This window comes from Pteropus alecto, unplaced genomic scaffold (genome assembly GCF_000325575.1).
Source record: "Pteropus alecto unplaced genomic scaffold, ASM32557v1 scaffold40, whole genome shotgun sequence".
In the NCBI taxonomy this organism is placed as follows: Eukaryota; Metazoa; Chordata; class Mammalia; order Chiroptera; family Pteropodidae; genus Pteropus; species Pteropus alecto.
In genome coordinates, this window is record NW_006431919.1 from 16791199 (window position 1) to 16801699 (window position 10501).

At 39.3% G+C, this 10501-nt stretch overlaps 1 protein-coding gene across 2 annotated transcripts in view; it reads left to right on the plus strand.

The window, feature by feature from the left end:
- Positions 1–335: 335 nt before the first annotated feature.
- NPM1 (nucleophosmin 1) overlaps positions 336–10501 on the plus strand; it is a 13913-nt gene continuing 3747 nt past the window's right edge. The window contains exons 1-10 of one of the 2 annotated variants that reach the window (XM_015585255.2): positions 336–629; positions 2670–2749; positions 3327–3446; positions 3730–3823; positions 4146–4252; positions 4345–4412; positions 7640–7697; positions 8041–8124; positions 8840–8941; positions 10030–10377. In XM_015585255.2, coding sequence (XP_015440741.1) covers positions 572–629; positions 2670–2749; positions 3327–3446; positions 3730–3823; positions 4146–4252; positions 4345–4412; positions 7640–7697; positions 8041–8124; positions 8840–8941; positions 10030–10038 — 780 coding nt within the window. In that variant the 5' untranslated portion in view covers positions 336–571 and the 3' untranslated portion in view covers positions 10039–10377. Of the gene's footprint in view, positions 630–2669; positions 2750–3326; positions 3447–3729; positions 3824–4145; positions 4253–4344; positions 4413–7639; positions 7698–8040; positions 8125–8839; positions 8942–10029; positions 10378–10501 lie in introns of those variants that run through there. The other variant, XM_006927016.3, reaches the window with a different exon arrangement.

The window sequence follows — 10501 nt, forward strand, 5'->3', positions numbered from 1 at the left end:
CCTGTTTGGAGGCCTGCGAGGCATCAGGGGATGGAGAAAGGTGAATGGAGCTGCCCTGGGGCGTAAAGCCGGCTCGTTCTGCGTTCCGAACATAGCTAAGGGCTGGCGTCGCCATCTTGCAGGGTGGGCTGCGCAGGCTCCTGGCGCCCGGCCAGCGCGCCAGAGTGGGCGAGGACGTGGAAGGCTTGGAAGGGGTGGGGGGCGCGCAACCAGGAGACCGCACGCGTGCGCACAGGCCGCGGCGGCGGCGGAGGGGGAGGGCTGGCGTACGAGTGCGCGTGCTCGGCGGGAGCCCGCGAAGTACCTGGAGGAGGTGGGGGGCGAGGTGGCAAGGAGCGCGGTTGAAGAGCGCTTGCGCGGCAGGGCTACCGTCCGGGAAGGGGGGCTCCCGAGCACGCGCGCGGTGACGGGACTTTGGGAGCTCTCGCGAGATCTTCGGAGTGCTATATATGTGCGCAGGGAGCCCGCGTCCTTTCCCTGGTGTGATTCCGTCCTGCGCGGCTGTTCTGCCGACCAGTAGTCGTTTATCTCCGTCCGCCTTCTCTCCCACCTAAGTGCGCGCCACCACCCCATGGAAGATTCGATGGACATGGACATGAGCCCCTTGAGGCCCCAGAACTATCTTTTCGGTAACTGCTGGTGGGGGCGTTGGACCAAGGCCGAGCAGGGCCTGGTGGCTGTGCGGTGGGGGGGCGGGAACCCCGCTGAGGCCTGGGCTGGTGAAGAAAGCGAGGCAGGCTGGAGGCCTGCGGGAGTGGGCACCGGGCTGCCGGGGCCCCGCAGCCGAGGAGATGGAGGGCTGGCGGCACGACGGGATGGGAAGGGGAGGCGGCCTGAAGCCTGGGGCGTGAGCGGTCCCAGGCCTAGGGCCTGAGGCAACGGGGAACCGACCAGCTGAGGTTTGGCGTCGCTTGGGCCACACGGTGCAGCTCCGGACATTATTTTTTTTTCGGGTGGGTGTGAGTTCGTGGGCTCCTGATTCCGGGCCGCTGTTTCTGATGCTCGGCCCCAGGTTGGTTGTGTGGGCTCGCGGTGTGTGGGGCACGGGGTCCCCTTTCCGGAGCAGAGGATGGGAAGAGCCTGGCGTTGTCCTCCAGCCGTCAAGAGTCAGGAGTTCCAGGACCCCGACAGCCCGGTGCCTCGGCGAGTTACAGGGGGAGGGGAGGCGCGGCCCGGCGTGAGGAGGCCGCGAGCACGTGGTTGCCACGTGTTTGCGGGAAGGAGGGGGTGTGGGCGCAACATCCGGGGCTCACCGGTGTCTTGTCACCCCCCGAGCCTGGGATCCTGGGCCTTAATTGGGCTGTTGGGCGGGAACTGTTGGGTGAAGTGGCTGGTGGCGCCAGGATCCTGGAGGTCTTTGTTCAGAGCTTAACATCTGTGATGGTAGTTCTCATTGATAGAGCCCTTTTTCCATCTCGCTGCGGGAGATGGAGTTAACCCACTTTGCAGATATCCTGATGCTCAGGGAACTAAAGTGGCAACGCAGGTTGCACTTGTAGGTAAATAAAAATTAGATCTAAACCAAGATCCTTGCCTTCAGAGCTGGTGCATTATAAACGATTTTTTTTTTTTTTTGGAGGGAGGCCGGCGGAGGAAACCTCCTGTGCTGCATGTAGCAAACTGTTTTATTCCTTATCAGAGATGAGAAGCGTGAGGAGGTTCAGTTTGGGTCAACAAGACTTGATATTGTTGAAATACTATACCAGGGGTTTGGGATCCCTCCCCGTAAGACACTACAGTATGGTGCTAAGGAGAGACCTGCTTTGGTTTTGAATCTCAGTGAACTTAATTGTTGAAGCCATTTCTTTGTGTCAGGCTATGAAGTAACTGCAGATCCTTCCCCAAATTTATATTGTTCCTTTAAAAAGATACTGAGGTTTGTTAATTGAGCAATAACATTTAAACATCTATGTACCAGTAACTATTAGATTGCAATTAAGTGGAATCATTTAAATTAATAAAACTTTCATTTTGACCATAGCAGTTTACTTAAGGAATGCGAGTTGACATGCCTTGTTAATTAAGGCTTTTTATTCCTTGCTATTTTGAATGACGAGTTTCTGATTAATTTCTATTAAGATATTTTTGTTAACCTTTTTATTGGAAATATCCCTAGGATATGTCTATTCTAGCCTTAAGCATAATTTCTGAACATAATTTAATGTACATCATTTCTATTCAAAGATGAAATGCTGACCCCCCCTTAAGTTCTTTTACATTTGTATTTTTTCTGTTGGAACTACAAGCTGTTCATGTAGATGTTTGTGCAGTTATTCTCATTTCTAGATTGGTTGGTTTTCTTGAGTTTAAGTAGGTAATTCAGCTTTTTAAATAGTGGGATTTTATCAATGTTGTACATCAGATTTGGTTTCAGATACTCGTTTTGGTTCCAGTCTACTAAATCTTTGAGTTTCCTTCTACCTTCGAATGATAATGGTGTAGTTGAGAATGAAAGAATATAATGAGAAAGTAGAATTTGTAAATTCCTGTATAGCTATTATTTGATTGTTTATAGAGATTTGTGTTTGAGAAATCCAGGAAGAGATGGGGATACCTTGTGTTCTGGTAGCTAGAACAGTAAGAATTAGTTCACAAGTTAACTTTTTTGGTTACTCACTGAAGTTTCAATGTTATTTTTCTTGTTATAGTTACTTTTTCTTCATTTACAGGTTGTGAACTAAAGGCCGACAAAGATTATCACTTCAAGGTGGATAATGATGAAAATGAGCACCAGTTATCTTTGAGAACGGTACTTAAACTTTTCAGCTAGACTACTTAACCTTTCTTGATTTCAGCCCCTTAGTTCCTGTGGCTATATACTTAGTTTTTATAGTAGTATTTTTATAAGTGTTGTATATACTTGATTTTCTAAATACCTGTGATACAAAACTTGGCATCTTTAACCACTCTTTTGGCAATCAGGTAAAAGTCCAGTCACACTACTGTTCAACTTTCCATGTTTATATATTTCAGTTGCATTATAAAGCCCTTTAGGAGAGTGATACATCTTTTTGTCCCCTGCAGAGACTAGCCTGCTGTTCAGTTTGTAGGCGGTCAGTAAATATCAGGTGGTCTATTCTGTGGATAGGTGATGACATGTACAACTCTGTCATTAAATGCATTTTTATGCATTTGTTCAGATGCACTGAATATGAGAAATTGATTGGCAAGGTCACATAAAACTTGATGGCATTGTATAAAAATTAGTTTCTCGTCAGTGGTAATAATGAAGTTTATAGCTCTGTATTGTTGGGGTTTTTTCTTTTTTTAACAGGAACTTTGAGGGGATTGCAAAATAGGAACTTAAAGTACTGTTCTGTTGACAGGTCAGTTTAGGGGCTGGTGCAAAGGATGAATTGCACATCGTTGAAGCAGAAGCAATGAATTATGAAGGCAGTCCAATTAAAGTAACACTGGCAACCTTGAAAATGTCTGTACAGCCAACGGTAAGGGCACTTAAAACTACAGATTTTATGTCAAGGTCTAATTCTCTTACAGTAAGGTGGATGTCATTTGAGAGAGGGGAATTAGCTTCATCTTGTCACTGGGCTTGAGTGATCGACTTTTGAACATGGTGGTTGCTGCTTATTAGGCGGGAAAACGGGTTCATTGGTTTGTTCATTTGGCTTATGGCTTTACCTGTTGGAAAACATAAGTTTTGAGGAAGTTTTATATCAAATATTTAATTTTATTCCTACATTTAGTGATTTAAAAGTTTCTTCTTTTTAGGTTTCTCTTGGGGGCTTTGAAATAACACCACCTGTGGTCTTACGGTTGAAATGTGGTTCAGGGCCTGTGCATATTAGTGGACAACACTTAGTAGGTATGTTATTTTAATGTAATATGCTTTTCCCTTTAATGCAGTTACTTTGTTTCCAATTTGGACTTTATAAAGGATGCTTATAGTACTGTCTTTATAATAGGTTCAAATGGACATCTAGTAATTTATAACTGGTGTTTTGCATTTAAAACTTAGTAATGAGTGTTAGCTCCCCCCTTTTTTAAATTTTTGTTCCCTGTTTTCCGTCTTCTTTTTTATTTAGTAAAATCTATTCTTAAATGCCCATTACTGTATATTAATGCTCCTTAGAATTTCTGAGTTCTTGGTTGAGTTTTATTAGCGGCTTATAAAGAATTTATTTTAGCTGTGGAGGAAGACGCAGAGTCAGAAGATGAAGAGGAGGAGGATGTGAAACTCCTTAGTATATCTGGAAAGCGTTCTGCCCCTGGAAGTGGTAGCAAGGTTCCACAGGTATAGATGTAATTTATACAGGTATCTTATTCTAGCCTTTAGTTTGGTGATTAGGATCAGCACTTGCTCATGAGGTCTTTCGTTTGTTTAAGAAAAAAGTAAAACTTGCTGCTGATGAAGATGACGATGACGATGATGACGACGACGATGATGATGAAGAGTAAGTAGTATGTGCTTAGAAACTTGACGTAGTTGTATGGGGGGGTTTGGAAAATTACCAAGTGATCCTGTGAAATTAAGTAATAGCTTTAATTAAATAAAGTGTAAATGGTCTGATGGTCAGTTTGGGTTAAATGAATTTAAAGAATATCATTGGAACTATGAGCCATTAAAATGCTGTAGTGCATTGCAAATTTTCGGAAGCAGAGCGTATACAGCATTTCCCAAATGTGTGTGACTAGGTACCTTTTTCTTGGGAAAGATTATAGTAGACACATTACAGAATGCAAACAAGTCTGGTGTATTTTATGTTGAACAGTTAATGATAAAAGGATTGGGTGGAAAGAGAATCTTAACAGCTCTAGCTACATTCATATTGTAAGTTATCATTCAAGGATTCCCCCCCCACCATCCCCCCAACAAAGGACTTTGGTCCATAGTTCTCTGGTTTTTATTGAGAAAATAGGATTCCAAAAGAATAAGATTTTCATGGAGAATTTAAAATTTGATCAGAAACAAGATTCAATGTGTTATATTAAGGTCAGACTATGGTAAATAGTTAAATGTACACCGTGGAATAAAATGCTATTTATAATTGGTCTTTCCTTTATGTAACAGTATCAGTAACTTCGAAAACATTGAACTTTTAATTGCCAGTCAACTTTGTCCCGGAGTTCTCAGGTTGGTCCATATAGTTGAAGTCTGGAAGTTAGGTTTTCAGTAACCTCAACTGGCCAAGCTGGTAATTCTTTAAAAAGCCCTTTGAGCCTGACAATAAAGGTAGAAAATAGGAAAAGGCTGACAGTTAAATGCTTAAAAAATCCTGTCAAACTTACAAACACAATATTAATTGAGTTTGACTTATAACTTTAAGAATATTTGTCATTACTAAGAATTCTAAACACACCAAGAGAGGAATGGGAAATGGGCTTAGGACAGAAAAAAAAAATCTGGATGATATATGGTGCTTAATCAGTCTTGAGTTTATTTAATCTTTTGTGTTTTCAAGTTACTTTTGCATAGGTTTACAAATGAATGCCTAATAGCACAATGTCACAGGCTTGGGAGACAGTCCTTTCCAGCCTGGAGTAGGACCTGATTGGTATCTTGACTCTGCTTGTGCAAGGTAGTGGTCTGGTCTTCTACCTTGTCGTGTAGATGTTATTAAGGTTTCCATCAGTAAGTTTTCATGTAAGAGAAGAAAGAGTAGTCAGATAAATGCATAGGTAGGAACAGTTAATGTGGATGCCTTGAGGATAACAAGTCTTAGGAAATTCCACTGGTTAGGTGGCAATAAAAATGTAAAGAGATAGATACCTTAGGGTTTTTTAGTTGACGTAGATATTACGTGGAAATCTAAGCCATAGTCTCAGAAGACTTCTAACCGACAAGATACAAGGGAAATTGATGGATTGTTTTGGATGAAAAGGGTATGGTGTGGAGTTAGTTGTCTTGCTGTTAATGTAAGCAAGAAAAGCTAAAGACCATGTATGTAGCATATTAAAATTTATAATCTCATTGTGCATGGTTCTTTCCATTTAAAAAAAAAAGCCCTTTTCTCTATTGTATTAGGAAGTAAATATCCTAATATGTTTATGATACTGGTTTTATAGAAATCATTATTACGTTTTTAATATTGGGAAGCATACACAGGGATTGGATTATTATGTCAAAATTGTCTAAGTCATATATGGCTTTATGTATACTACATACTTGCTGTAGTTAACACATTTTATTCCAGTGTTGGAAAGATGGTGTTTCTTTGGTTGCACATCAGTGAAATAAATTGGCTCCTGTGTTATATTTAGAGAATATGTAATATGGAAAAGAAACATTTTGGCCAGTATATAATCAGTTTGTGAAGCAATTAAAATGTGAACCAGTTTCACTGTTTGCTAATAATACCCCCTGTGTTCTTCTCCAGTGGTTGAATTTTTATATATTTGCCTATTTGGGATATTTTATATGAATGGAATCTTATAATATGTGCTCCTTTGTGACTAGTTTCTTTCACTTACCAGTGTTTTTTAAGATTTATCCATGTTGTAGAATGTACCAGTAATTTATTATTGTTGTAAGAAAAATTTATATGTTTTGGAAACAACTCTCTTATCAGATAAGATTTGCAAATATCTTCTTCCATTTGGTGAGTTGTCTTTCCACTCTTGATATGGTGCCCTTTGCAGCTTTTAATTTTCATGAAGTCCAGTTTCTTTTGTTGCTTGTGCTTTTGGTGTCAAACCTAAGAAACCATTGCCAAATCTTCTAAAAGTTATATAGTTTTAGCTCTTAATATGTAGGTCTTTGATCCGTCTTGAAGTAATTTCTATGTATGGTATGAGATAGGGGCCAACTTCATTCTTTTGCATGTGGATATCAAGTTGTCTCAGCATCATTTGTTAAAGACTTCTTTCCCCTTTGAATGGTCTTGGCACTCTTCTTGAAAATAATTAACTGTAAAGATAAAGGTTTGTTTCTAGATTCTTCAGTTCTGCTCTATTGAAGTGTGTATTCTTAGGCCAGTAAAACAATTTCTGTTGCTTTGTAGTTTTTATAGATTTCTGTTTGAAATCACTAAGTATGAATTCTCCAACTTTGTTCTTTTTCAAGATCGTTTTTTGATTGCTTTGGGTTTTTTTTTTTAGTTGTAAAAAATTTACCATCTTAACCTTTAAGTGTGTAGTTCAGTATTGTTAACTGTATTCACATGGTTACATAACATCTCTAAACGCTCATCTAGTAATACTAAAAGTATACTCATTGAACAAAAACTCATTTCCATTTCTCCCTAGGCCTTGGCAACCACCAGTTTACTTTTCAGTTTCTGTAAAGAGTTTGATTATTCTACATAATAACAGTATTTGTCTTTTTGTGATTGTCTTGTGTCACTTAGCATAATGTCTTCGAGGTTCATCTATGTCCAGCATGTAACAGGATTTCCTTTAAGACAAATATCAGTATACATATGACATTTTCTTTATCCATTTAACTGTTGTTGAACTTTTGTTGCTTCTCTCTCTCGGCAGTTGTGAATAATAGAGCAGTGAATGTGAAATGTGCAAATATCTCTTAAAGATCCTACTTTTGATTCTTTTGTCAACCCCTCCAAAGTGTTTGAAAGTTCTTAATGCCTTGATAAACTAAACATGTGGGTTCCACCAATACCTAGATAGGCTTTATCTGTTTGAGTGTGTTGTATCAGTAATAATGGCTTTACTTCATTTGTAGTGATGATGACGATGATTTTGATGATGAGGAAGCTGAAGAAAAAGCTCCAGTAAAGAAAGTAAGTTGGATATACAATGCTACAAAGTTGTCAGAAATAACTATTAACAGAAAGTGGTGGAAATTCTTTTTAATGTTATTCCCTTGTTTTGTAGTTAACGAAAACTGGCTTGGGGAGGAAATGATGATCTCATACTTAAATTGGTCCTGAGTAGGGCTGTCTTGAAAACTTTTCTAATAGGAATGATTTATTTTCTTTTCCTTCTTTGTTAGCCATTTTCAAATTTTTGTCAAAATGAATGGTTCACCTTAGCCTGACTGCTTTTTTCTTAACATGGTTTGGGGCTGTTTTATTTGCACTGATATGTCTCTGTGCATTGATTAAGATTAATTTCTAATTATAGTCTGTACGAGATACTCCAGCCAAAAATGCACAAAAATCAAATCAGAATGGAAAAGACTCAAAACCAACAACACCAAGATCAAAAGTAAGTGGCAACATACACACAAATATAGGCTTCATTGAACTAGTTAGAAAAGTTAAAAAATCTGGTAGAATCTAGTCTGTTGGGGATTTAATCAGCCTTTGGAGAGCACTTGCGATTGGTGTCTTTAAAGATCTGAAATGTGCTCCCTGATAGTCATTGTCATATTTATGGTTGCTGGTTTTCTAGTAGGAGGAAAGCCAACAGAAGGACTTACGATAGTATAAACGGGGTTCTCCTGTAAGAAGTCTTGCTCGTTGAAAGGTATATATATATATATATATTGCATAGTGCAATTTCTTAACCTTAGCTGCATATTAGAATCAGAGATTAAAAGAACCCCCCAATACCTGGGGTCTGAGGTTATCATTTAAATGCTCTGGGATGGATGGGCCCCAGGCATCAAGCTGTAATGACTTTGCTTCGTTCTTAGGTGCCTTCTGGTTTTCATTTTTGATGGTATCCTTTAAATGTAGAACTGACCTGGTGTTGAATGTAAGTGCAGGTTCAAGCTATTCCTATTCCCTTCTTAAGGGATAATTTAAAGAATAAAATACTTGTTCAGACATGAATTCATTAATGATAGCAACTCGGCTCTGGTCGTACACTGGTTTTTACAAGGAAGGATTATAAGAATAACTTCATTGGGGGAAATCTAGGATAGGATCGGTCTTAAGAGCTGTATCTTAACGGCCTTTTGAAATTTAACTTTTTTCAGGGTCAAGAATCCTTCAAAAAACAGGAAAAAACTCCTAAAACACCAAAAGGACCTAGTTCTGTAGAAGACATTAAAGCAAAAATGCAAGCAAGTATAGAAAAAGTGAGTAAATGATCGTTTTTTAAGAAACTAGATAAGTTTATTTTTCCCTCTCAAATTATGCCTTTCTAGGGGTTTGGATGGAACAGCACTGTTTCTCAGTTTTTATCTTTAATATACCTACCCCTTTTGTGGTGTGAAATCTTTTTCCAAAAGTGGATTACGAGTTGTATTCGTTTCTCTCTCTGGTGATTATTTTGCATATTTGAAGTTATACAAGCTTTATTTTCCATTATAAAGAAATTCAGATCACATTGGTTGTGAGATACATTCTGACCTTACTTGCTGAAATGAGATCAATGAGAACACTTCCCTTTGCCTGAGCTTTTGGTGTAAGATGCTACAGGACCAGCAGAGGGCGTGTGATTCTTATATAAAATTGCAAACAGCTGGGAAAGTAGACACTGGTCTGGCCGCTTGGTGTTACAGTTTAAAAAAATAAATACTCATGATTGACTCTAGTCAAAAATGTATTCCAACAAATTGAGTCATTTCTATTTGCCTTTTATACCAAGGTGTCTTGAGTCAATACATTTGGTTGTATCTTGAATTTTGGGGTGACTTGATAGGCTTTTATTTAGTCTTCATTTGTCTTAGAGGAAATGTGAGAAGAGGATTAGTTGTCATCTTGTCACTTATCAAATGGGAGGACTAAGCTTAGCTTTCATGACTTGGAGAGTGTGGAATAATTGATTTAAATTATTTAACTCAGTTGATTTAAATGCCTTGAAGCATTTGATTGAAGCTTTCATTCTGTGAATATAACACTTTTAGAGCTCAGTTGTTGAAAGTAAATGTGGGATGGTGAGCAGAGTTGCTGTCTCCTTTCCCCATGTTTTCTTGTATTCCCTAGGTTCTACGTGACGTGGCTTCAGTAGATTTTCTTTCCTTGCGCAGTGATGAGGCAATTGGAAAAATAACATTTTAGAGCCAGAATGCATTTCTTGATTTTGCTTTTGTACTACTGTAAACTTTTAGCCTTCCTAATATCACTGCTTTATTTTTATCCCTTGCATACAGTGCTAAAATGACCTTTTAGATGTCCCTTCCCCATGTTTTAATATGGTCCTATCTCCTTGGTTTAATTGCAGGCGCAATGAACAATCCTGGGCACTTCTGGTAAATTAAGCTCAAAGATGGGGAGAGAGGAAAAGGAGAGACAAATATAGTCCATACTGAGTATCATCAACAAGCCAGACTGAAGTCTTCTATTTAATCTCAATCCCCTTTCCTGATTTGCCACCCACCCATGCCCCCTCTTCCAGACTGGAAGCAGTCTCACTCTTGATTTCCTAAAGCACTTTCTTTTGACTGCTGTGATTCAGTGAACCTTATACTTTGCTTTCTACTTAACTTGTGCATTTGCCTCACTTTGACCATGTTTTAATCACCTTTGTGTCTCCCTAGCTGCTTAATAAATAATTGAATGCATCAAATAAGAATGTATGTGACAATAATTTAAAATGGAAATTATAGTGAGGTTTATTTTCTAGGTGATAGAGGCAATTAGGAATCACATACCATACTTGATCCCTAAACTGTTTCATGCCATGGTCCCTTTGG